This window comes from Anarrhichthys ocellatus, unplaced genomic scaffold (assembly GCF_004355925.1).
Source record: "Anarrhichthys ocellatus isolate YVR2014 unplaced genomic scaffold, GSC_Weel_1.0 scaffold2, whole genome shotgun sequence".
Taxonomy (NCBI): Eukaryota; Metazoa; Chordata; class Actinopteri; order Perciformes; family Anarhichadidae; genus Anarrhichthys; species Anarrhichthys ocellatus.
The window spans coordinates 10,415,348-10,442,519 of NW_022280032.1; the positions used below are offsets into that span (position 1 = coordinate 10,415,348).

Sequence of the window (27,172 nt, forward strand, 5' to 3'; positions counted from 1 at the left end):
CATACACAAATGTTGTGTTGTTATAGTAAGACACTTAATCATGATTAACACACATTATGCAAGTGAATTTCCTGTGTAAAGGTCACATGATCTACGATGTTGGGCAATTCGTGGGAGTGAAATGCTGTTTTTGTGTACATAAGCCAAGAATAGAATAATTCATCGTCACAACATGGTGACAATATTTAATTTGACATCTTTGTAGGAAATTTAACACAAATCAGGCAAAATCTAGACTATTGAAAACACAGTGAGTGTGTCCAGTCATCTCCCTAAACCTCAGCCTGTAGATTGTACAGTACTTGAAAAAGGGCCAGAACGATCGTTACCGTAATACTTGTAAAAGTGGCTCCGCTTGCATCTCCCTTACATGATTCGCATGGACCTATCCAGCACAGGGTTCGTTTGTTTAGACAAATATTAAATTAAAGCTGTACCATTTAAAAATAAAATAAAATCTCTGTATTTTTTCCAGTGTGCCAAAGGTTATATTTTATAAGATGCTCTCATATTATAGGCCTACCGGTAATGTGTGCGTACACTGCCTCGTTCCGGGAAAGGGAGAGTTTTCTAGATATAACTGAAGTTGAAGCTCAAGAGGAAAACATTTACTGGCTGAGGTCCGACAGCTGCTCAACTGGCCCGAGGCTGACGGCAGGTATGCATTAATTAAAGCATTTTGAACACTGATCATATTTATGTCTAAATTAGTGGCATTTCTAACCGAAACTACATGATTGTTCACTGCGGTATAACCTGAACGTTAGTTAAACTTCACGAGAAAGGAAACGTTAGTGCCAGAGGCTAGACATTCATTACGTGGTGTTTTCATCGGTTTTGGGCCTACTAAAGGGAGTTATTGAAAAATACTAATTGAACACTTTGACTCCACTTCCTGCAGTCTGTTGTGCTATAATAATAATAAGAAGATGCACTGACGACTGGATCCCGCAACAAACCCTGTCCAATGATGATCTGCGGTATGGCATGCGTCTCTTCACCACACTACATTCAGGGACTTTTCAAAAATAAAGACACCATAGTATGATTTGAGATGACTGAGATTCTCTCTTGATTTGTTTCAGAAATTGTCGTTGTGCGCCATCCTGTTTCTGTGTGTGTACCTGTGAACCACAAGGTGACTGTGAGTGTCCGTGCTGAGGGAACAGGTATCCTCAACTACCAGTGGTTCACTGATGAAAAGGAGGTTTGTTGATTTCACTTGTGCATAATGTGTTTGAGTTACAAAAAACTTTTAAATTAAAATCTAGTTTCTTTTGAAGGTTTTTTTTTTGAAGACACACTCGAGCATTTTGAATGACATTTATGACTGTTAAATGTGGATACTGTGTGTCCCTGTTTGTCTATGCTTGTGCATTTTTACTCTGGTGCACATCTGTCTTGAGCTCAATGAAACCACCAGTTTAAATATAGGACCAATTAGCTACTGAACATGACAAACTGAAACGAGTCATATCGAGAAAAACTCACACAGTCTCGCACAAATCTTAATCTTTTCTCCATGAACCTTTCTGTTCTTTGTTAAAATATGATTTTGTTTTGTTTTCAAGGTGTCTGGAGGCACTGAAGCAGACTTGACCATCAAAGCTAAAAAAACTCAGCTCTATGTGTGTCGAGTGAATGACCGCTTTTGTAACTGGGTGTTCAGCGACTGGGTGAAAGTGAAGGTGTTGGACATTGATAAATCAGGTATGCATTCTCATGTTGATTTATATTGTAGTAGGGTGGTGCTTTTGTTTCCTTTTTGTTGTATTGCATATTGCAAGATAGCCTCTGCCTGTCAGCTGTCAATCAATCAGTATCATGCACATTGCTAGAACATTGCTTTGAGTTTAAATCTCTATCTATCATCAGGGTTGCCAGAAAACTGGCTGGGTGAGCCACACATTGCTGTCAACCCTAAACCCCAGACAGTCCGACAAGGTACGAAACTCACTCTCCGCTGCGCTGCCTTTGGCATCCCCACTCCCCACTATCAGTGGTACAGAAATGGACAGCCGCTGCAGGACAAGACTAGTGGCATGCTGCAGGTGAGGAGGGTTTTTTTTTTACAGTGATTGTTTACACTGTGCAATATTTACTGTGTCAATTCAATGGCTCTGAATCATGCACCCTCTGTTTAATATCGATGTTATGAGTAATCTTACATGTGGGGCAATAGCCAGAAAGACAAACAATGGTAGGAATATAATCAACTGTGGTGCCTGCAGATCGACCGTGCAACAGCCGAACATAAAGGATCATACCTGTGCTCCATATCTAACGTGCTAGAGGAGACGTGGGCTGAACCAATCGATGTTGACATTGGTAAGTCATAACTGAAACTACTTTTATCAACGCGGTTAAACTCTGTCTTTTCCCAGTTGTATCATTGTTTTTTTCCTCAGACCATACTGCCTCCATTTCCAATGAAAAGGCTGTGAAGAAAATCTGTTTTTTTTACCACGCTTTTCTTTCCACTGATTTAGCACTGAGAAGTTATTTCCATTATGCAGCAGGTACTTTCCCATTTCTAAAGACTAACAAGGAAGTTAGACTCCAAATAGTACTTGATCCGAGCCTTAAGACACACGACAGGAAAGTGATGTAAAGTGAAACTAGTTCTGGCAGTGTTTCTCCGGTTTGTAACTTATGTTGTGGCATGTACAGTGCAGATCACAAAAAAAATATATATATATATATATGATGAAATTGTTAATTGTACTGCCTGATATGTGTCCTCTGGACAAAATCATAGTACACTAAATCAGATTTTTGTTTATAAAACTAATTGTGTGCACCTATATTTGTTTATATCCTCTAGTGCAAACTGATCAGCTTCCCCCTGCAGCACCCACAGGTACGGATTTATGGAAAGAAACTCAGTGTCAACCCTTGCTATTTTTAGTGTGCAACAGTAGAACGAGATCACGTTATGTATGAGCATTTCCTTTTGTTGCTATAATTATAATTCTACTGTGATCTTTGTTCTAGCCACTGATAAAGTTGCCTTACTCATTGGCAACTTGAATTACTCCAATCACCCTCCCTTAATGGCCCCCATTATGGATGTACATGAGTTGGCCAACCTCCTGCAGCAGCTTGGCTACAGAGTGGTTTCCCTGCTGGATCTCACCAGGGAGGAGATGCTGGCGGCTATTGAGAAGTTCATTCAGCTCCTTGACAGAGGAGTTTATGGTGAGTAGAATTTGCGATACCTAATTTTTTTCTCGCGTCCTGGGTCATGAATCCCTGCGTGGTTCACTGTACCTGTAGCTTCACACACATGCATGGTTGAGTGGGCAGACAAGGGGTAAAAAAAAGCGTAGGCATTGTTAACTTCATATATTATTTATGGCACTTCCTGTGTGCCTGTAACACTTTGAGAGAGACTTATACAGTAGTTGAAGAGGGTCATTCACAATTAGGCAAACAATCAACTAAATGTAAGTCTTTCGACATGTGATAATCAGTTATACAGTTTTAAACAACAAAGATAGGTGGCATTGAAGTGTATGAAGACATTCAGCTATTAACAACTAGAGCATACAGCTGCAAGAACAAGTCATATTGTTCAGGGGAACAAAGCCACTACTGTTATTAAACAGCAGACAGATACGCTAATGATAGAGCTGTAATATGAAATGATATTGATGACTGTATAGAAGCAATGATAAGAGAACTGACATGCTGTATCAGAATGATACTCTCTGTTACTGTTCTCCACTTTCTCTTGCTAATAATGAAACGAAGATGGAAAATAAAGAGAGTTTTGAAACTTATCATTCTGTATAGGACTCAGTGTCTTTCTCCCCAGTGGGACCTCCAAACATTACAAGGATTGCATATGTTCAATGCAAAATGTGATGATTGTAAGTGGTAACTAGATGCATTTTAACACTCTTGACAGGCCTTTTTTACTATGCGGGTCATGGATATGAGCGTGCTGGGAGGAATTACTTGGTGGCTGTCGATGCTCCCCAACCGTACCGGCCTGAAAACTGTGTCTGTGTGCAGAGGGTCATGCTCAGTATGCAGCAAAGACGGACTGCACTCAGTGTAATTCTTCTGGATACCTGTAGAAAATGGTAGGCACAGTTATTCATTTATGTTTTCACTAATAGAAGACAGTAACATGTGTTTTCATGTTTATTTGTAAACTGATGATTATACATACTGTATTATACATATGTACATACTATTATATACTGTACATAATACTAGATTTTTTGATAATGTGCTAGTTATCAGGCTTGTTTTTGATTGCTTACTGTATTTCTCCTTCTGAAGGTACAACCAGGATTGCATAGCTTCAGGCATCATGCCATTGGGACCCAGTGGGAACACCGTTTACGGTTATGCCACGTATGTACCTTTTTATTAGCTCTTTTATAAATATCTAATTACAAATACAGAAACCAATACCTATTTATTCAGTCAACATGCTGTGGAATGGAAAGTTATGTTTATTAAAAAAGCAGAACTAAATCCTTTGCAATCTGTTTTTTTTTTTCAATAACATTTCCTTTGTTAACTAATGCAGATGTGAAGATGCTGAGGCGTACGAGGTCCAGGATGGAGGGAAAAGTACTGGAATCTTCACTAAATACTTGAACAAGCACATCCTGCAGACCGAGAAAGTCACACATGTCTTAGAGAAGGTGTCCGAGGGTAAGTTGATTTTAAAAAGGACTGCGTTTTTTGAGAACATGATGACAAATCCAAAATGTATCAGCCTTAAAATGATTCTAAAGTGATGCTGTAACAAGGCTAGCTGTAGTTGATCAACCATGCTTCGAAGGAGAAGATAAGCTTGTTTGTCACTAAAATCATATTTACTTTCATCCACTCAGTAGGTTGACAGTTGTGGTAGATTTGGGGTAAACAGATCTGAAGGGAACAGGTTGTTCTTTGGTGCACTGGAGTGAACCACAGACACGTTATATAATTGTTGGAAACTCATTTTATTGTTGTTTACTCAGGACTTGCAAATAGCTGTGACAGAGTTATGAAGTTGTCCCATCTTGAGAGTGTGTTTGTCTGTTTGATGGGTCTCTGGTTGAATACTTTTTCGAGGTACCATTAGCTTGTGACCTCATTCTCTGGAAATTCACACTGTTGGCAAGAGAACAGCAGGAAACCTGAGAGCTGCAGAGTGCAAGACAGCTGCTCTGCCGTTTGGGCACCCCGGCCACTGCGCTGATGGGTTCACAGGACGGCCTGCTGACGGAAAACTGTGTGTCTGTGGATATATTTAGATGGACAAATGAACCATGATTGTGACGTTCTTAAAACAGGTTTTCATCCCTTTTTACTTCTTATTTGAAATCCTTGAGCCACATTGTGGGCAGTAACTTAAAAAAAATCCCAAGCCTCTGTTTGTGATATCTGCTCATCTTGTCCGGGACTTATTTAGAGATGGAAAAAGAGCTGATGATGATGAGCTGCTGGTTGCTCATCCATTATAGCGAAGACAGCTGGCCCCAAATATTCCTGATGCCATATGCTCTCATATACGCCAAGAATACATGTATATTAAATTATTTTACCATGGTTTCACTACTGGCCAGCCATTCCACCCTGTTAACCTCTTATATGATTCCTACGTTTGCATGTATTTACATGTATTTACTCTATAGTGAATAGGGGTTTTCCAAAACACATTTAGCCAGTCAATTACTGTGAATATTTACTATCGTGTCACATTTCCCTGAGTTCCTCAAAGCCAGCCTTGTGAATCTGATGAACCTTTTCTCCACGCTATTGCAAAACTCAGGCAGCCCCATGAGCCAAAGAGTAGGGGTGGACAGGCTGTTGTTGTTGCTAACAATTTTATGGAGGTTGTAGTTGTTAATGAAGTGTTGGTTTTCTCAATATTGGTCAAAGTGGACTTAGTACAAAAGGGGAAAACACCTTGGAAATAATTACATTTGTTTGAAAAGTTGCTGTAGAGTTTTGTTATCAGCTCTTACAGGCATCATATTTACCTGTATTGTCCTCCTCTCTCTACAACAGATCTAAGCAGAGACCCTCTAGTCAAAGGCAAGCAGCAGGTGGAGATCAAACACACCCTGAAGGAACCTCGATCCCTTGCAGACCCAGTTCGGACCACCGGCCACACAAGGGAGCTTCACCAGCGAGAGGCCTGCTGGAGACAAGCAAATGGTGAGTTAAGGAAAATCTGTTTTGTCTGTGTTATGTGTTTTTCCTATGTTTTTTTTTTTTTAAATTCTAGGTCAAATTGCATTGCAGAAAGGATATGTAAAATACATCCACATTCCAGTTTATTTTCCATTAAGTAAAACCCAGTTCCGTTTCGTGATCTGATGTCACCTTGATTGTGTGACAGATCGTTCTCTTTACTCTTACTCACACCTCCTACACTACAGCATGTGACAAACCAAGTGCAGACGTTGTGGTTGATTGTGATATTTTCACTGTTTTTGTAAATCAAACAAGGAACTGGTTCATTTTACAAATAGTATTTTCCTGTTTAATGGAAGGAAGTTGACTTTTGACACCATAACTTCCTCAAATTGACCCAACCCTTTTATAATAGAGCAGTCAGCTACTCTGAGGATCTCCTCAGTCTCCCTCAGACATGAAAGATAAAAAGTCTGCGGCTTAAATGAACAGACAGGCTGAAAGTCCCTAATGTGCTTAATCCAGGGTTTGGCTAAATCAGCTTCTCTGTCTCAATGTTACAACACTTGTGGAGCATGTTATATGTAGTCATCATGAAAATATGATTTAAAAAAAACACTTTTTCATATATCCTTTCAGAGCTACCACCGAAGAAGAGGCTGAAGTTTGCTTGCGGAGTAGAAGTGGAAGTCAGCTTCTCAGCTTTGTTCTCTAATGTCTTGGTGGCTTTTGCCACTGTAAAGACTAAAGGCCTCCGAACCCAGGACTGCACCGTCACCCTGAGTAGCATACCTGTAAATATTATGTTTTTTACTTAAAAACTATCCTTTCAAGTTTCATTATCATCCATATAGGAGCCACAACAGATCTATACAGTGACATTCTTGAGCCAAGGCACTTTCGTTTAATAGACACACACAGAAACACACTAGAGGTAAAAAGTAAATTTACAATATACAGAAACATTGACTGCCTTTGTTTTTTTTTTTGACACATCACTTCAGTCAGAGTTAGTCTTTTTAAGAGTTACTAAACTCAACATTGAGTTTAAAAACTCTAAGTTATGTCTACATCATGAATTCCATGTTGCTTACCCTGTTTCCACAGTCACCAGGAATTTGTCATGTGCTGTTGATGACGTGTTTCACATGGCTGAGGAAGTTCTGCCCATATATGGACTTCCAGCCTGCTGCAGCCACATGCAAAGCAGGATGTAGTGCTAGTAATCTGCTGTTCTTCTCTTAGTGTAATGCATCCATGCAGAATCTTGGCCCATACTGACATCTAGTGGCGGATTTATGAATGCATTCGTGTTATAGTGCATTTCTAGCAGTGAGTGCCAGGCCCGTGTAAATACAGGACATGTTTATTGACAGTGAACTTATAAATGTTATATAGTTGCTTAAAAATTGTGATAATGCTGACAACATATTTTATGCTTTAAATCCTTAGCCAATGGAAGACATATTTTCCAGCCCTGGCAGGTCAGAGGAGATGGACTCTCTACTATTTAGTAAATCTGAAAACACGGACTGTACTCTGCGACTTTGTGCTCTTCAAAAGCTTACGGTACGCAGTTGATGATATATGTCCCGATTCTGTACCTTTAATTTTAAGTATACATTTCAATCAAAACAGAGCAAGTATTTACAAGAAAGACCGTAAAATAAATGTGTAATTTTGTTTTATCATTTGCATTTGTTAGAAGACGCTGGTCATCAAGGTGGATCTACACTATACTCACATGGACAGTAAGCTGCGCCAGACAGAAAGCCAACAGGTGGACATAGGAAGGCCTCTGGTGGCCTTCTGTAAACTGTACACGAGGAATCATGGGACAACAGCCAAGGAACAAGAAGGTTCTTCCGCTCAAAGTATGGGCAACATGTCAAGCAGCAAACCACGGCTGCATCAGACTCCAGCTGGTCCATGTCGCCCTTTCACCAGAAAGGCAGATTGTGCTGCTGAAGTTGCAGTTTCAAGGAGCAACGAACCTGAAGAGAACGATGAAAATGAACTGCAAGACATCACTCTTCGGCACTAGACCTTGCTGGTCATTTTGTAAATACTAGTTTGAAATTGTGATGCTGAATCATGCATCGAAATCATCTGTGGTTAATGGTAATGATGAATGACTGGGGTTTGTGTTTGGTTTGCGTTACCAGCCATCAATTAACACTTAACTACTCTTCAAAGCCACAGATTTTCATTGTACATTGTAAAATACTTTTACATCAGTGATGAGCTGGCTAGCCTAATTTAACAAATAAAGACTAATATTACTGTTAATAACTTATCTAATAAAGACCACTACTTTCCTTATTTGATTCTCAGTCTTTGGAAACATGCCATTCTGTTGCTAGCTTAGTCAAATAAAATATGTAAATGGATTACAAAGTTGTATTGTTGAATAGACTACAAGTAAACTAACCATCAACAAAATGAATACTGTATGATGCTGAATTCTGGTTTGTTTAAAACCTGAGGGAGTTCCTTGAGGTAAGAAGTGCGTGCCTGCTTCTTTTGACTAGCTAACGTTGAATTGCATGAGTTCAGACGAAATGTATTAATAGTTTTGTCCAATAACCAGTTCAAATAAAAAATATCATCCTTCTCGTGCCTGTATGTCTTATACACAACATGTCTGCATGCAGCACCTGTCTCCGCTAGCTCGCCGTGATCGTATAGTGGTTAGTACTCTGCGTTGTGGCCGCAGCAACCCCGGTTCGAATCCGGGTCACGGCACAGAAGGTGCAGTCTAGGTACGGGCTGCGTTTTACAGAGTTTTTCAAATGTTACAATATTCCTAACGCTGACACATCATTATATCTCTGGTATGCTGTAATAAAGACATTGGACTGTCATGTAAATAAAGCAAGGGGTCATTGTGATAATGATTTGATCCATTTTGCTTCGAGTAACTTAAATAAGTGAGTGGAAATTTAGCGCGTAAAACGCACTGACGATGACTGGCCTGCAGGTGACAGTAGAATACATTCAATATTCACCCAACATGATCTAGGAAGAGGTACGATAAATAATGCCTTGCCCCCTTCCAGGATGCCTTACCTATGATCGAACTATTTATATTTAAACAAACCGTGGCTAATGCTTTTAGGTCAGTCTGGCATGGTTTTGGTTGAAAGTCAGTTAATCAACCCCACAGGACACTTCAAGAGATATTTTCTATTCAGATATTGTTTGGAGCTCTTCACAAAGATATATTTGATAAATTGTATTCAGGCTTAGTCCCACCGATTATTCACGAATACCTCTCAGCCAAAAGTTGCCTGGGTATTCTGGATGGAAGCTTTGTATCATTCCAGCATTAGGCTATGTTAAAATTGGGTAAGGCACTGAGACTAATACCCGTTTTGCTGTATGAATAAAAATGACCCTAAATTCACTCGATATTTCACAAACAGAAGACAGTTTTTCAGTTGGCTTGAGCTATCGGTAGCTGCTGTGTGTCAGGACAAATTGCGGGGTAAGAAAAACAATGTTGGATGTTAAAGCGCAGGGAAAACGCCACACACTCCCGTTGGCTCACTTTGACGTCAGTTTTCATTGGGACCCGCCCGCTCGCTCAAGTGGCGGCGGTGAATGGTGAGAGATAATCCTCGGCTCCGCCACAGACACACAACAGGGCTGCGCTGCCTTCTGGATCTGGATGCGGGCATCCTTGGATTCTGCTCTCTGCACGGGCCCACTGCACGGAAACTTAACGGGACAACAATGGTGCACGCCTCGGCGGCTGAATCCGTGGCTGCTGGTAGTTTAGGGGACCGGGGATTGTGGTCAATGTGACATTCACTGGCACGCTGGTGTTGAGTTTATTGTTCTGGTCCTAGACGCGGAGCAGCGACTCTCTGAGAAGATGTTGAGCCGATTCATGAGTGGCAGCATCAGGAATCTTGATCGGGAATACAGCTGCACCGTCAGACTGCTGGATGATTCGGAATATACGTGCACCATTCAGGTCAGTCACCTGTCGACCACTCTGAAAAACGATGCGATTGTGTCCGACCTGGCAGACGGAAAAGCGAGTGTCTGAGCAGAGGGACAGCAAGTGCCTGCATGTCCCACTGCTGGTGTCTAAGAGACAATATACCCTGAACAGAATTATATAGTTATTTTTGTAATTTCAAATAACACAAGGCTGGTGTACTTCCTTCACGTGACCCATCATTTCCAGAGTTCATGAGTGAATTTAGTGGCAGGCTTTCAGGGAGCTTTGTAGGACAGACATGGCAGTTCCCTCCAGCTCAGGTTGATGGGGTGTCAAAAGCAAAAAGCACTGTGCTCTGAAATTCATGACTGAAAGGGCGTTTTGGCCGGATTAATTTTTCAGTTTGTCTCTTTCCTTGTTGCTTGTTGGATTACTGCTTGTTGATATTAATTACCATCATTTAGTGTTGCTCGTGCAGTTTCCCTTGAACCGCTGACATCAATAATGCACATAAGGGATCCCGTTACTGCTCTGGAGAACCTACTAAGTTACATTATGTGGCCCTTCCAGATAAACACTGGTAGAAGCATAACTGAAGCATGTGGTGTTGATGCAGGACTGAATGTTGTCATTTAGTGACTACAGGATTCATATGTGCATCTATGACATTTTCTTTTATAATAACCGGCAATTTACCACACTGTGTGGACACAGTGGGAAACAAACAATTGATATTGTCAGCTGACATATATTACTTGTAAAGATGGAAACAGAACTAGGTCCTGATATTGAGATGCGCCTTTAGTCTCACTACTACAAGCACTGCTTTGATGATTGTGCAGTTTTATGTTCATGCTGATTTCATAAGAAAAGTAGGTGAGAGGGCCTGTCACATCAATTACAACACAACATTGTTCCCTTTGTGGATGCCGTGCATTTGTAGTTAAGGGGTGTAAGAAAATCCTTAGAGAATTCTCTGACTAGTCAGCAACACGTAGACACATTAAATCTGCTCCACAACATAGCAAGGAAACATTTAACCTGCAATGTAAAGCAAATTAAACATTAATAAGACATGCATGATTCTTGCCACTTTGATATCCGTTATCAGCAGCAGGCTATACTGCAATCGCTCCTTCTTTTCTCCCAGGAGCAAGTGTGAAATGGATACTGCCATATTGTAGGAAGGTGACTGTGTGCCCAGGTTGTAAACAGACCTGCATTTCTGCTTGGAGAGCCGAGCCAGAGACGGAGCTGGGCCAGATGGACTGTGAAGCCAGCAGGTGTGCTGAATGCAGCAGAGTCGTGTGGTCTAGGTGGCTGACGTCAGCAGGCTGGAAGATGGGAAGTGAAAGATGAGAATGCTCCTGCTCTGCTGTGACGGTCTGGCATCCTAACTATCTTTCTGTCTAACCTGGCAGTGGGAGGGAGCGGGTTAATCCACCTGACTAACGGCACTGCTACAGTGTAGTCCTCATTTAGTTCAAACTTTGCTCTTCCTTCCCCTCCAAGCTTCTGCTAAAAAACAAAATTACCCAGGGTACCTAGACTAAGGAATGCAAAATAAGAGGCATAACTAGGTCATATATTCTCAGTCTCTCGTAATCTCCTCTCTGTGTGTTTATGTCTCTTCATCCTTCTCTTTTTCACCTTCCGATCCTGTTCCCGGGAATTTATTCCCACTAGACCTGTTTCCAATACACTCTGATCGTTTCCCTTAACTGTTTGATGGCTCCAAATTCAGATGTGTCCCTGACTTATGTTAGCCTCCTTCCGTTCTCTGACATTGAATCAGGTATCAACCTCCTCAATGACAGGGACATCCCCATGGTGTCTACATTTATAAAGCCACCTTCAGCAGAAATGTCCTCAGCAGAAACACAAAATATGCATGCACCGCAGCTGACCGTTCAAAAGAAGGGCAGAAAATGTGTCCATCTTTCAAGCTGTAATGCATCAAGTTTTGCTTTAATGAATTATGGATCTTTCCACTATGTTTGGAGGAGGAAAAGTGAGCACTCATAATTACACAGACCTGTAGTTTTAGCTCTCATCTAGTCCCAGGTTGATGGAAGTGCCTGAATTCCTCTGTTGCCCTCAGGCCTCTTCTGATTTTAATGCAATGTAGCAGCAGAGAGTCCGACTTCACTAGTGTCTCTTATTTGTGTCACGTCTGAATAACAGTCAAATCACATGTAAAGAAAATACCATATTAATCAAAGACAAGAACCAAATGGATTTACAAATACAGCATGCGCTCTTATTTGTTTATGGGTCTGACCTGAAGGATGAGTCAAACACTATTACAATTTAGTTCTGTCAGATGCAATATTGATGATATCTAAATTAATTGTTTTGTCCCAAGTTAGCCTTAAAAGTTCTGTCTCACAGTTTGTGCTAATATTTCTTCTGCATCTCCATTCTTAAGGTGTCTGCGTGCCTGTTGTTACAGTAAAACAGTAGAACAGGTATTGTGAGATTTGTGTGGGGAGAGAAGGCAGAAAGAGAGCGAGGAAAGACTGTATCAACTGACAGGGAAAAAGGTATTTTGTCCATACCTGAAAGAATTTTACTCAAAAAAGCTATTTGAGTACATTTTTTTAAATATTAAAAGAATAGCTCCTTGGGTGGAAGGGTTGAAGCTCCCTTCCACCCAAGGCCTGCTGTTTCTGACAATTTGTGTCTTCCATTTGCTGATTTCTTATTTCTTATAAGTGTGATGATGTAAGATGTAGATCGTACTTATTTTCTCCTTTACTATCTCTCACGCATTGCGAAAACCTCCAGTGTTTTGTCGTTGTGCTTCTAATTAATTACAGATTTATTAAATGTCTTTCAGCACCGGGAACTGACCCACTCTTTTTCAGCTGCAGAGTTAATAATAGCCTACACCCTGTGAAACCTGTGATTTTCCCTTAGTTTTCTAATAACCGTTTTGTTTGTTGGAATCCACAACCACCAGCTTTCAGGTCACTAATCCACCCACAAGTAAAAAACGTGCGTGTGTGTGTGTTGTGAAGTCTGCACCAAGATGATTGAGAGTTGCTGCAAGACTTTCCACCCTTTCACTAGTGACCAGGCCTGAACAAGTTCTCCTTAGGTCCGCTGACATCTTGGTGAGGAGACTGCCGGGGGATGGGAGCCTGTGTGTGTGTGTGTGTGTGTGTGTGTGTGTGTGTATTTAGGATGCTTTACTTTGAAACATGGGGCCAGTGTCTCAGCTGTTGCTACGGTGACTCCACAGTTACCCTAACAAAATGTGAGATCACTCACTGGTCAGGATTCCCCTTCCAAAAGCCCTGACAAAGACTCGGCCGTTAGTGCTCACAGGAAGTTAATTTATTTCGCTGAATGCCATTTGAGGGCAGTGGTGGTGATGTGGCCGATGCCATGCTCACACCAATCGGGACAATCTGCTTGGGACTGTCCTACTGATCCCCTGACACACATTCAGTCTTTTACTGTGATGTCATTCTCGTCGTAGATAATCTGCAGTTAAAGCTCATATGAACAGCTCGATGTGTTGGAAAATTGGCAATTGCCTTCTGGGCTGGGAATCATTTAATCATTTTTGATACTAGCACAGCTGCTATACCCGAGTTGACATGTCACAGTATTGAAAAGCACAGGAGTGAATAATATAATTAATAATGGCTGAATTCCATTTTGCTGCTTCAGGGTACTGGTATTGTAAATGCTCGCTCACTGTCATGTCGTACTGGGACACTTCAATAGAACAGAGCCATCCTCAATGTTATTTGTAACACCTGTGCATTTCATACTATTGATGTTATTAGTCACACCTGTGCATTTCCTGCTATGGCACGTGAAAAACGTCTGCTATAAAACATACCAAAATTATACTTTTGACCTTACTTTGAAAAGTATAAGCTAAATCCTTTTTGTGTAACAATCAAACCAAAGTTCTCATACGTAAACGTTAACAATAACTTTGCTTTAAAAAGTTGGCATAATTATGACTTGAATCAGTATATGTGATCAAATAATAACCAAATAAAATTGCAAATCTGACCATACCTTTCATGACAGATTTTGTTCACAGTTGTCGATACTCAGCTACAGGTACATTTCAGTTGCTACGTTAAGGTTCGCTACCCAACTCTATGTGCTTTGAGTTTCACTGTTTTTGTTTTCAGTGAATTGTTTGTCTTTTGTTCATGTATCGAAATGAGACAAAATAATCTTTACTCAAGGTCTTCACCGTGAATGCGGCGAGCTCAGAGCAAAGCTGTTTTATATATAGTTATAACAGTTTTAGCTGCAGTGTACAATGTGACACTTCAGAGATCCCTGGTGACTGCAGGTCTTTGCTGACTTTGCAGTGTCAGGACCTTCAGACGTTTCCTGCGCCAGGTATGCTATAGGCAAATGTCATCCAGGGTTGGAAGTCTGCATACTTCTGTGTGCGTCTGTGTGCAGGTGTGTGTGTTCAGAGCTCACTGATGCTGACACACTGTTGCTATGCTTCATATGAATGATTAAAATGTGTGCTAGGTCTGAATGTTTCATGAGGAGTAACCTCCGGAGAACGTCACTTGTGTTTACCAGCATCACTGCGCACCAGCATCACGATTGGCTGAACGTGTGGCGCATGGCTGGTTTGTGATTAAGGATTACATCACTGTAGCATCTACACAGCAGAGCAGGGCAGGACAGCCCCTTGCAGCCCTCTCCAATCTCTCTCAAGGGGATTTGACATGTGGGAGCAGCCACTTGCCAGTTATACTTTATCAGTCACGTCTCGTTCGTAATAAAAGGGCTGGTGCATCGTGTCAAGGTTGCCTTTGGATGTGGTCCTTGATCTTCAGCCTTGTGTGTCATTGCTATCTCACACACAGCTCTCATACTCCAGTGCGGTATTACTGGGAAATCAAACATTGCCTGACCTGCATTAGCTTACTGGGATTAATGAAAGAGCTTAGTTGAAGATGAGATGGCTTTGGCTATGCACTCATGAAAAGCTCACACACATAAACACTTTTCTCAATTTGTTGCACTGCATCAAATCAAGATGCTAAATGGTAAATGGACTGCTTTTCTAGTTTCCCGTCAACTCAAAGCGCTTTAATGCTACATGTCATCATTCCCCCATTCACACACATTCATACACTGATGGCAGGGGCTACCATGCAAGGTGCCACCTGCCCATCAGGACCCTAACTAAACCATTCATACCCATTCATACACAGCAGGCACAGCTTGCGGGAACAATTTGGGGTTAAGTGTCTTTTCCAAGGACACATCTACATGGACTAGTGGAGCCAGCGATCGAACAGCCGATCCTCTGATTGAAGGACGTCCCTGCTCTACTAGTAGTAGAGCCACTAAATGTGGTTGCAGAGCTTGTTTGGGTTTGTCTCACCAAATGGCCCTCTCATATTCCCCAGTGTCTCTTTGTGTGTGTGTGTGTGTGTGTGTGTGTGGGCTGGATGTAGAGCAGGCAGGCAGTCTGTCAGTGTGTTGGTGGCAGTCTGCTGAGGCCTCCATTGTGTTGTCTGGGATGTATTATGTGACAGAGAGAAACTCAGAGGGGCCTGAGGTTATGCTCCACCTGGGAGCATGAATATTAAACATCGAGCAATATATTCCGATGGTGACTGTTCTGCTAATAAGAGCAGTGGACATGAGCAGAGCGGTGTTGATGATCCAGCTCCCCTATCAAGGTTCACTTTAACAGGAGATAACCTGCAGTTATAGTAATGCAAACAAACTGCACAGCTTGTTGGTGATATTTATATACTTGAGTGGCCTTATAAATGAGTTAACATGGTGCAGTGCAACTCTTGGTGGGGATTGCAAAAGGGAGAGCCTTGGAAAGCATAACTCATTTAAATGGGGGGAAAAACAGTGTCGCTTTGATCAATTACTGATAACAAAGGGTGTTTGTAACCTGCAGCTATGATGCACAGGAGTGATGCACCACCTCAAGCCAGAGAGTTAATCAGATAAGAGCTGTCTTCAAATGCTGACCTCAAAAATTTGTGAGCATAGTTTTAATTGCAATGTTATATCAGACTCAGCATTAAGTGTAGCAGCCTTGGTTGGTAACGGGTTATGTTTTACAATTAGATGCAATTTGGTGCAGAGCATTCTTTGTTCAGGCCTAATGTTTTGTTTTGGGACCATAGCGTGCTCAATCGCAGCTTTGCAGACTGCTTCTAATGGAGGGCACAAATATTTGATTTTCCATCAGTTGTGATATATCTATATCTGTTGTTTGGGAAGATTGTTCTACAAAAAAAGTTAGCAGCGTTGCAATTTTGAAACTGAAATTTATTCTGATTGTTCACCATTTACTACGACTTGATTGCTCTATTTTTGCTGCTGTGTTACTGACCTGTATACCTTCCAAAAAGGTTTAGTACACAGATGTTACTGTGCTGCTTTCCAAAGTCAGACTTTTCTTTTTGTCCCAGCTTCTCTACTTGGTCCTCATCGCTCTGGTCCAGTCTGTCTGTGGGCCAGAGGGCTCTCTGCTGTATAAGAGAATACAGCCATTGTCTCGCTTTGTACTTCAAGGCCCTGTGCCTCTGCAGACTAATGAGGAAACACAGGCATATGCTCGTACTACCACACTCACAGTGAAAAACAGCAGAGCAGCACTTTTGTTGACGTTGTTGCGCAACAGCAGGCGGAAAAATTTAGAGATTTGCATGCAATTCTTATTCTATTATCAGCTATGTAGGGGACCAGAGCATGCGCGTATTTAGTCTCTTTCAGTCTAACAATGTCGTTACTTGTGAATGATTCTTGGTCGCGCACTCCAACACAAAAGTTGCTTTGTGATGGAAATTGAAAATAATGTGGGTGTCATCAGCTCTCAGGACAGGTGCTGAGCTGAAATCAGATGCAGTCTGACAGCCGTGACACTTTTCTGTTGGCCGATCAGCCAACAGAGCAGTGAAAGTCAGGGAAGTACTGATGGGGGGTAGAGAGGTTCATTTAATCTTCAACCCTCAGTTCAGTCTTCATTATAAGTTTGCTGTCCTACAAGGGAGCATTTCCCAAGAGAAAAAGTGAGCTGTCTTTACGAGATATATTTCTCCTTTCTCCCCTTTGTCCTCCTGCTAGTTCTCTCTTTTATCCCGCTCTCATCTGCTCCACGGGTCACCTCTTTCTCTGCATCTACAGGCTTGTGGTTCTGCTGCACACAGCATCACTGCAGGGTTTTTTGAGCTAATGATTGCCGTCCCTCCCCTCCTTCGTTCATCTCCCTTTTCCTCCGCCCATGCCTCAGTGTCTCGTGTCTTATTTTGTCTCTTCAGCAGATTTACCTACTTGGCGTGCTCAGTGGGATCTTGCCTCCGTGATGTTTTCAGTGTGGTCATTGCTGTTCAAGGAACAGGTTTGATGTTGTCGTTAGTATGTGAGGATGTCAAAATGCTTTTAAGTGTAGAGTGACAACTAGTTTCTTTCAGTCCTTCAGCTGTGCCATTATACATGTTCAGGCTTAATTTAAGGTTGACTGTGTTCAGATAAACTGGATCTGTAGTTCAGTGGATTTTCATAAGGCACCTCGTTTATTGGATCCCCTGGGATTTAACTTCAGCAGATTGAGGTATTGCTTACAGTGAATTAATTTGACTGGAATGATGACTTTGTGTTGACTGAATAATTTCACACATAATGTATTCAGTAACATGCAGGTAAACAGTTCCTCAAACGAAGAGCTGTCAGGTCCTACAGCCTTCATGTTTAGCAGTTAAGCAGAATTACTGTTTGCTAACAGCTTATTTCATCCTTATAGAAACAGCACTTAACTACTCTATATGTATAGCCTTAATTTCCACTTATTCTGTTTTTAAAAAAGCCCCACCATAATCTCCACCAGACAGTAAGTCAGTCATGTATGAATAAAAAAATGAACATAAGCATGTAAACAGGGTTGCGAAGTTAAGCAGCGGACTAAATAGTTCACATAAGTTCCATGCTTGAAGCAATGTTTAAAGCAATATGACAATTGTTGCCACATGCACAGCTTCTGGCATGGTGTCCTGAGATTTGACGCACACTATTAGTTTGCCAAGAGTGTGGCAATAAACAAAAAAAAACCTAATGTCAACAAAAGCCCTTCAGTGATGGGAGAGGTTATTCAAGTTACAGCTTGGTGCAGTAGTGATTTGCATGAAGGAGTCTCAGAATGCACAACCTCTGCGCTGCAGTTGAGGACAAAGGACGTTTCGCTCCTGGACAAGAATATAAAACTACTGAAAGCTTTTGATTGTAGAACTTAGACAATTTTAATTTGCAAACAAGGGATGCACTAATCCATTTATTTTCTCTGCCGATACTTGAGCATTTAAAAATCCGTATACCTCTGTGCCCATCTATATTTGTAACTGATTTTACAATGACATTGATACAGGACTTTTATTTAATATGGATGGGTCATGCCATGGTCAGTAACAGTGAGTATACGATCTTGTGTATCAGAGTGGTGTATCAGTGCCTAGTGTGAACAAGTATAGGTGGTCCAACAAATCCAGGTGTCTAAACCGACATGCTGACGTTATAATTTGATTTAAGAAACTCTAGCTTGTATCTGATGTTGCTGGCACACATTAAGCTCTTTAGTGCCAAATTATTATCTTTTAACACCATTGCATGCTCAAAACAATAACAATGATGGTACCCTTGAGAATGATTTATAGTTGTAATGAAATTAAGGAGGGAAAACAGCGCTTTCCCTCTCTAGTATGTTCTACTATACACCCCTAAGGATAACCTCCTGTGGAGCAACGACAGCTGGCAGGTTGGTGCTGTTTACCAGGAGGAAGGTGGCTGATCTTGAGCAGTGAAAGTGCTCTCTCACAGATTAGTCTCTAGCTCTGAGAGAAATACGAGATCCTGTCATCTTCGTACAGATGTGGCTAGGAGCCTGTGAAGAGGGCCACTTGAGCTGCACTGAGAGTACAAGGTCTGTTCTTTCTCAGCAGGCCTCACTCCTGCTCTCCTTTACCGTCTTTTATCTCTCTTCAAAAGAGTGACAATACACACCGTCTCTCAGGTGTGCCACGGCAAACGGCTGAACAAATCTGCTTATGGAAATTAAGAAGGAAGAGAGCGGGGGAGCTTGAAGAGAGCCGTGTGTATTGGTGCAGCAAGACATTGAGTCGAGGCGGGCTGGTTGTTTTTGGTATTTAGAGTTGAAATATCACCTTGTGAATGTTTAATTCATCTCAGTCTAATTTGCCACCCATTCTGGATAATTTTCCTCCAGAGGAGTTATGTTTCCACTGGGTAGATAGATGGCAGGCTGAGCTGCTTTATGAGAGTCATTATTTGTGTGCATTTGCACTGTTTGCTTGCATTACGTGTGCCTGTGTAGTATATTTGCAGACATTATCATCCGCCAGTCAATGTTTTCTTCCATCTTAGAATCAAATAAATGCCTGGCTACCGTTGTTCCACGTGTGTCTGGGCCTGCAGATTACACTAACAGCTATTCATGCATGCAATCAGTCTCCTTTTCCTTTGTGTGTGTGTGTCAGCGCAGCAGTCAGAAGAGATGAGTGTCTCTGGAGAGGAGATAGATGAACACATGCAGGGGACAAAGAGGCTGGCAAGTGGAAATACACAACAAGCCACAGACACAAAGCGGTCCACTGCAGCTTCTGGGTCAATTCGGAAAATGTGTTGATTAACAACAGTAACCGTAGTGTTTGCCAATAAAATAGTGTTCTTTTGAGTTTGTAAGGATATTTATTTTGAATGTAATAGACGAGAATGCAGGTTCTCCCATCACATAATTGAATTAAGGTCTTTTTCTTTTGCTTTTCTAACGTTTACTAGAAGGGCAGGCATCTACATGCACTGTTGTCGTTGGGGATCTTGGATTTTCACCTGGTCCTTGCTGACATGTACGTCTACAACCATTTTTTATAGTTCAGCTGTTCTATCATACATTTCTGCAACTGCTGCAGTCAAACGTCACCCTCAGTTAGGTGAACTCTTCCATTTGACGTTTTTTTTTTTCCGCAGTTCAAAATACATAGGATATATTTATTTGATTAGTAGGCTAACCCCTGATTGTCACAAGATATTTCTCAAGTCTCTTCTTCCTTTAGCTACAACAGCTGCTAGAAATCAGTCAAGGAAAACATTCTCATTATCCCTAGTTCATTAGATTGTGTGTCTTTATATATTAATCAGACAAAAAGAAAAGTCTCTATCTGGGTATCTCCTATCCTCTTCAGTACCCTCTGTCTCCATTGCCTATGTGCTTCACTGACTATAGTGGAGAGTGAGTACACTCAATCACAGGAATCTTTTAATTTAGTTCAGAAAATTCCATTTTGTGCCCTAAAATGTTTGTAATTGTAACAGGAGACGATTCACACATCTAGCACAAGAAAATCACATCAGGAACCGTGTAAGTACCAAAAAACTGCATTGCTGTCTTGAGGAAAATGGGTTTTCAGGCCAAGTACTGACGGGTTTAGGATTTAACAGTTGTGCATATGATTGTGTCTCTGGGGGTGTTTATGTCATGACTAACTGAGTAGAGCATGATATCTTCTGAGCAATCAGATGCGCCTCCCTGTTCTCTGTTATGAAAAACTAGAGATGAGTTGTTGCTATTGTGTCCTGTCTTGTGCTCAGTTTTCTCCAAACCAAATATCAAATTGAGAGCTCTGAGTGACTATAGTCTGATGCCAGCATTGTCTGTAAGATACATCTTTGAAAGAGTTGGATATGAAAAATGATGGTACTCAAAAGCAATACTATTTACACAGTGTTCATTGTTGGAATGTAGCTTATGAAAACTTTTGGCATGAACAACCTGGCTGAATCCATAAAATCTTTTCAAAACCGTAGGAAAGTACAAGATCCTGTGTATGGTTAGAGTCTTAGAGTCTACAGCCAGGCTAGCAGATCTGTGAGGATTTTGCATGCTAACATTTGCTAATTAGCACTAAAGACAAAGTACCGCTGAGGCTGATAGGAATGGCATGAATTTCGCAATTCATAAACCAAAGGTTTTGGACAAATTGAAGATGATGGCGTTATGTGAAAAGTCAGGGGATCACTGAAGTCTCGCTGCTTCTGTTCATATGATTTGAGCTGTGGTAGTACTGAAAATCTGCAGAATTTAAACAAAGCAAGACTTCAGGAAATAATCTCAGCCTTTGGTCACAGCTCTGTGCCTTTGTTTCGGCTGAGTACACAGACAGAGGTGTGCCATATGGCAGCAGAATAGCAGTCTGGAGGGGATTGTTTCAACAGTGGTGCTTTCCTCTCAATAAATGGTGTTCATGGAGCTCCCCTCTGTCCCCTGGGTGGGAGACAGGTGCCGCTGAGGGGAATGAAGCGCTGTTTGCACAGCTACCCAGCACGTCAGTCTCTCAACTCATTTGGAAGGGAAGAGTGATTGTTTGCCCCGGGCCTCTTTGGCTGCGTATGCAGAGCAAGAAGTGAAGAGCTTGAGTAGAGTTTCATATACGTGAAATGGAGGATAGTGAAAAACCTTCACACATCTGTTGGTTCCGTTTGTACAATATTCCGTAAACATATCGGACTAGAAAAAAATATTTAGCATTTGAGCTCATGAGCTATCCTAACTGGAATGCAATTAAGTGTGGATCAATGCAATCAACACAGAAATCAATTAGGTATCCTGTGGGCTGTAGTTATATAGTATTGGTGATGCTGATCACGCTGTGGTCCAGTTTGTGGTGAGCTTAGCTATTTTTAGCCAAAGTCATTCCTCAGTGCAGGTACAGGGAATAAACTCTACAGAGGAGTTGGCCTAGTCACCTCCGCCCACATGCTGCCTCAAGCACAATGCAAAGCTAATGACTAATGAACACATTCTGTGACTATCATCATCTGATCTGTCGGTGCCCTGCGTAAAAGCGCTTTAGGAAGTTTCAGTAATGTATCTTGGATTGATTGTGTTGCTCACGGTGTGCTACAGTTTTATTGCCTTTCAAGTCAAAGGAGTCTTAGAATGTTTTCACATTGTATAAAAAGTAGTATGTAGGCTCACAACAAGGCACAAAGCATGAACAAACAATCAAACAAGCAAATTAATAACACACATACACACGTTTGCCACTTCAACAACAAAAATGTGACATAATAAATGTGTTTAGCCTAATATTCGGATATTATTGGAGATATTACATTAGCCTTTTACTAGTTATGAGCGTGTTTATCAGTTTTATTGGTGTATTATGTACAATTGAGAGCTACTGAACCAGGGTCAAATTCCTTATATGTGTTATTTGTATAAGTGAAGTACATCTCTCGTCTCGACCCGCACAATGTACGTCACCATCGCGGTCGTTACCTTGGCTTGCTAGCTAGCTAGGTAACTTAGCCATATCCATGCACAAATGTAGCGTTATCTTATCTGAAGTGTTTTATCCAGCGACTCTTTTTATTATCAGGGAAGTGGAAAAAGAAGCATAACCTGTTGTTCATGTGAGCACATCCCGGTAGGAAATACACTGGCATCGTACCTTCAGCGAGAAATGCCACTTGCGCAACTTTTGAGTGTGTAGACTTTGTAATTATGAATTTCACAGTCTTATACTTCAACAGCTAAACGACAAAATGATGTCAACTGACAAACATCAAAAGTGTAATTCGTGGCACAATTCAAACGGCATGAATAATTTAATTATGTTTCTCTTGCTGTTTATTACCGCACATGTTTTTTCCAAAATAAAATCCCATAGTGGGCCTCCAGAAGGGGCGGGACTTTGCCTCTCTATGAAGTAGATACTTATTTTAAGTACATGTTAATTGGTTTGAGCATTTTGCATCAAGTAATGCTGTAACATTGTCGTAAGAAATGCCGGGACATTCCTGGACATTGTGTTTATCTGTGTTACTTGACTCAGTTTATTGTTTATACCTTCTCCATGGGATTGAGCAGAGTGACACAGTTCCCTCTCTCCTGAGTCCTGAATGGCTGGCTTTTGCTGCAGCATCTTCATTGACCACTGCTCTCACTCCCGACTCCTTTGGGCTTTTCTGAAACGCCTCTTTTACAGTAGGCATTAACTTGCCTCTATAATTAATGAGGGTAGCTAACTGAAGAGTGGCAGCAGTGCTTTAATGGAAAGACCCCAGGAGTGCCCTTCAGGACATCCCATTCTCCCTCTCCTCTGGTGGGAGCAGACTGCGACTGCTGCTGCTGGCTTGGTAATGATGCAGTGGCGGCAGTCAAGGCTGAGGAGTATTGCAGTCTGTAGGAGCTACAATCAAGCTGAGATCATATACTGTATAGCTACAAATCTGGTGTAACGGCTGTCAGTATATTTATTATTCTTTAGCTGTGTACTTTTCATCCCTCAATCACCAGACTCTAAGCTCGATTCTTCATACAGTAGAAAAGAACATGATCTGTACACTGGGGCATCATTAATAAGAAACAAGAGTAAAGCAGGTTTGACAGTCCTCATTTTAGCCACGAGGGAAATGATGAAATCCCAAGATGATGTGGTACATCCTCTGTTATATTGTATTAATTACGACATTGCCTCAGCCAGACTTTCTTAAAATTGCAAGTGGCTATATAATAGATAAGCGCATATAGGAATGGTGCATTTTCATGGATACTGGGGATGTGCGATACTCAGATATGACTTCGCTTTACTCGGAAATTCATATTGCATTACATTAATGAAACTAAATGTAGACCACGGACTTCCCCTCGACCAAAGCCAAGGTTGGATTTTGCTAATTTAGAAGAAATCAGCATATTGCCTCTGTCTCTGGTCTTTCACTGAGTTTTGAACTTTCATCCTTTTGAACTGTAGTGCGGGTGAAATGTGGTTGAGTCTTTGCCAAGGCTGTGGCCTTCCGGTAACGGTGGTGTAGTTACCAGCCAGCTGTCCGGCCCTGTTTGCTCTGTGACAGTTGGCCAGACTTTGCAGTCACTACTTCATTCACTGTAAATATCACCTTGATTTGATTTATTGCTAAGACGGTTGGTTCTGAGTCAAAGAACACGAGACAAGTGACTGAAGGATCAGCTAAATGTTCTTTTTGTGGTTTGTTTGGCCTTTCGTACAGCAAACTTTTCTACACATTTTAACTTGCCAATCACAGGTATAACATATAACATTAATTATATACTGTGCTAGGTGTGCCAGTTCCACAGCTCTGTAATTGCATGTATATCATTAATGTAGAGCCCCTGCCCCTTCACTTTCAGAAGTAAAACTCCCATTCATTTTTCTACTTCTACGAATTAAAATCTCCTGAATTAATCATAAAAAGTCAAAGTTACAAGGCTGTGTACATAAACACTTAGCGGTAGATGTTAACTACAACTCCCATGGTGCATTTTGGCCAGAAACATCCAATCACAGAACATAAAATTATGTTGCATGCAGCGTTTAAAGCAGGCAGAGGCTAGAAAAATGCGCTGTTGAGGAAACAAATTTTACAATCTGCAAGTTTAAACCAGTTCCCTTTTAATTTTTGTATTTCTGGATGAATGTAACAACTAAAGCATCGTCTTCTGTTCCCAACTGCACCGCCAAAGTGTTCTCAATCCTCCATCGCTCTGGTTCGTGCCTATGGCTTCTTCTCCATGGAAACCGTGGCTGAGGCTCATGGGTTTACTAATATTCAAATCTGTCCGGCGAGCCAAAATAATGAACGAATCATAAGTTCTCAGAAACAAAATTGAAATATTTAAAACTGGTGGTCACAGCATAAATCTATAGGGTAATTTCATAATCCAGGAGTAACATTGAGGATATTGTTTAAAGAAACATTTGGTAGTTGGGGGAAAACCAGCTGACCCTCCAACTCTAATAGTTACACCTGTGCTTTTCCTATGACAAGTCAAAACATCTGCTGTGGTCTATTGGGATCTCTGTTCAACGGCACAGTAGTTGCTAAACACACATCCCTTCTTTGTCTGTCTCTGTCAATGGAGAATGATGGACATCTTTGATAATACCTCAGGTTTACTGAAGGTCATAGCTCTATGATATACATCGCGTTAACATGGATGTTTTAAACATTAGGAGCATCCACACCAAGTAGTCCATCCATTCCAGTTAAATGCGCTTAGCCAGCACATAGACTTGTATCTATCGCTTCTTACTTGCATGTCCATAATGCATGTTCATTAGCATCTTTCTGTGGCTCGGCCTTGCTGACTGCTGGTCCACATGACTCTAATAATCGCTTATTTATCGCTCAGAACGCATGCATTTCCTCTATACTACTTAAGGTGTTCAACATAAGCATGTCTCTTTGGCCCAATTCAAATAGGCACAGGCAGTAATATACATGCTGCAGATTGCATTTGTCCCGTAGGACAGTGCTTGGCATACGGCACTGCTCTACTTTTCCTCCTTGCGTACTCTACACACCACAAATTATCGTGGTTTTGTTTTTCCTCATAGGTAGCAGTAACTCTTATTATTTTGAGACAAATATAATAATCTAGATATCACAGCCCTCTATTGTGTGAAACCCAAATACACAAGGTTGACAACCTCACCAGCAAGGTACAGCATGAAATCTCCTGGAATACTGTGTTGAGCCAGGCAGTAATACATACATCTGTAGCGCACCAACCCATCAAGTTGCATCAAATTCCCTGGTAGATTGGTCAGAAGCTGAATCACGAGTATATAAATGTTGAAGACCTACGTAATTGTGAAGATGACAGATGGAAGGTAATGAGGGCCAATTTTAAAGTGCTTTTTAAATCGTGTCATCAGTGTTGCTGTGCCGACTGTGGGTGAGGAAGGTCATCTGTCAAGGTTATTGCCTGATGAGTCACTGCGGGGAGGCAATGAGCGAAAGGGAGAAGGCACAGCAGACTGCCAAACCAACAATATAATATTATTTAAGTGCGGTCACAAATCCTTCAGTATGTCCACACCGGAGAAAGACAGATAAATGCCTCAATCCTTTTAGAGAACACGGTCACAGAAAGGCAGCAGTAATCAAATTCACAGAGAATTAGGTATGAGAGGTATTGAAAGATTATATTATACTGCTATCGATCTTTTTTTATACCGTCCTTGAAAGTAGATGGTTTTGACCGATCAAACCCCATAATCATCTCCCAGTAGATGTTTTTTTCTTGAGCTTGAACGTTGTCGCAGCTGTGCAGGTCTAATCCAGGTTTTCTAGCTGCTATGAGTCTCCATCTGCACTTCTTTCTGCACACAAACCTTTATGTGTAGATCACAACCCGCTCTACAGGTTTATTTATCCGTGACCCTGTTCTGATATCCAGTATAGTGGATTATTTCTCTCAATCAAGATGCATTATGTAACCACTAGCCTGAGAGGATTATAGAAAAACATTCCGCTTTTAGAATTTAGCCCAACGAACCATTAAGACGCGGCCCTACTTTCTGAGAATAATAATCCTTCTGGTGTGAATACATGGTCGGTTTAAATTTTAATAAGGCATCATTGTACGTGTAACATATCTTCAAATATTTCATAAACAAATATCAAGTACTAATAAAATGTTTCTTGATTTCTCGAATGGTCTTGAATGTTGTACAGCAACTCAAACGGGCTCTTGCGTTTTTTAAATTTGCGTTCTCATTTATCTTCTGTGTTCCTGAGTGGCAGCCAAGGAAGAAATTACGATTCCACGTCCCTGGAGTTCTGGGATGCTGTAGCACCAGATCGCCATGGCAACTGCTCATTTCGTCATTGCTCCCCAGGTGTGCTGCTGTGTAATGTGCGCCCAAACTCTCTCTGCTCTCACCTCACATAAGACCGTACAATTATTATCGCGGAGCCGCATGTTATTGCATTCATGATTTAATGATTATCTCTTGTTTGCGCTGAGCTTTTCCTTTTGTTTTCTCACCGTATCGCTCACATCTGCGAGTCATCACCACAGTTGATATGCAAACTGGGTACCAGACCTGTTATATTTGAGTTCTTCTGTTCGGCTCGCTAAACAAAACAATAATTGTTGGTCTTCCCTTCCTGTATTTACAAATTCAGCGTGCCAGCAAACACTGGGAAACAACAGCAAGTGGTGGCACATTACTGTGAGCGACACAGCCCGCAGATGAAAATCCACTTGTTCTGGTGCCGTAATTATTGCCTGAA

At 41.3% G+C, this 27,172-nt stretch overlaps 2 protein-coding genes and 1 non-coding gene across 6 annotated transcripts in view; all 3 read left to right on the forward strand.

Annotated features, from left to right (window-relative positions):
* Positions 1–562: 562 nt before the first annotated feature.
* Positions 563–8,757, forward strand: malt3 (MALT paracaspase 3). 2 transcript variants are annotated; one of them, XM_031856839.1, is made up of 15 exons: positions 563–658; positions 902–980; positions 1,086–1,207; positions 1,572–1,710; positions 1,876–2,051; positions 2,232–2,328; positions 2,825–2,860; positions 2,995–3,198; positions 3,911–4,088; positions 4,291–4,365; positions 4,544–4,671; positions 6,016–6,165; positions 6,784–6,938; positions 7,597–7,713; positions 7,850–8,757. In XM_031856839.1, exons 2-15 carry the CDS (start codon positions 968–970, stop codon positions 8,186–8,188), a joined length of 1,929 nt encoding a protein of 642 aa, XP_031712699.1. In that variant the 5' UTR covers positions 563–658; positions 902–967; the 3' UTR covers positions 8,189–8,757. The 2 variants fall into 2 exon arrangements, with proteins under 2 accessions (XP_031712699.1, XP_031712709.1); XM_031856849.1 differs by lacking the exon at positions 563–658 and having other exon boundaries at positions 670–980.
* Positions 8,758–8,817: 60 nt separating this feature from the next.
* trnah-gug (transfer RNA histidin (anticodon GUG)) lies at positions 8,818–8,889 on the forward strand. Its single transcript has one exon. It is a non-coding gene; the product is annotated as a tRNA-His (tRNA).
* A 645-nt stretch (positions 8,890–9,534) lies between these two features.
* frmd5a (FERM domain containing 5a) overlaps positions 9,535–27,172 on the forward strand; it is a 50,356-nt gene continuing 32,718 nt past the window's right edge. For all 3 annotated transcript variants that reach the window (XM_031856860.1, XM_031856877.1, XM_031856868.1), the window contains exon 1: positions 9,535–10,123. In XM_031856860.1, coding sequence (XP_031712720.1) covers positions 10,022–10,123 — 102 coding nt within the window. In that variant the 5' untranslated portion in view covers positions 9,535–10,021. The remainder of the gene's footprint in view (positions 10,124–27,172) is intronic.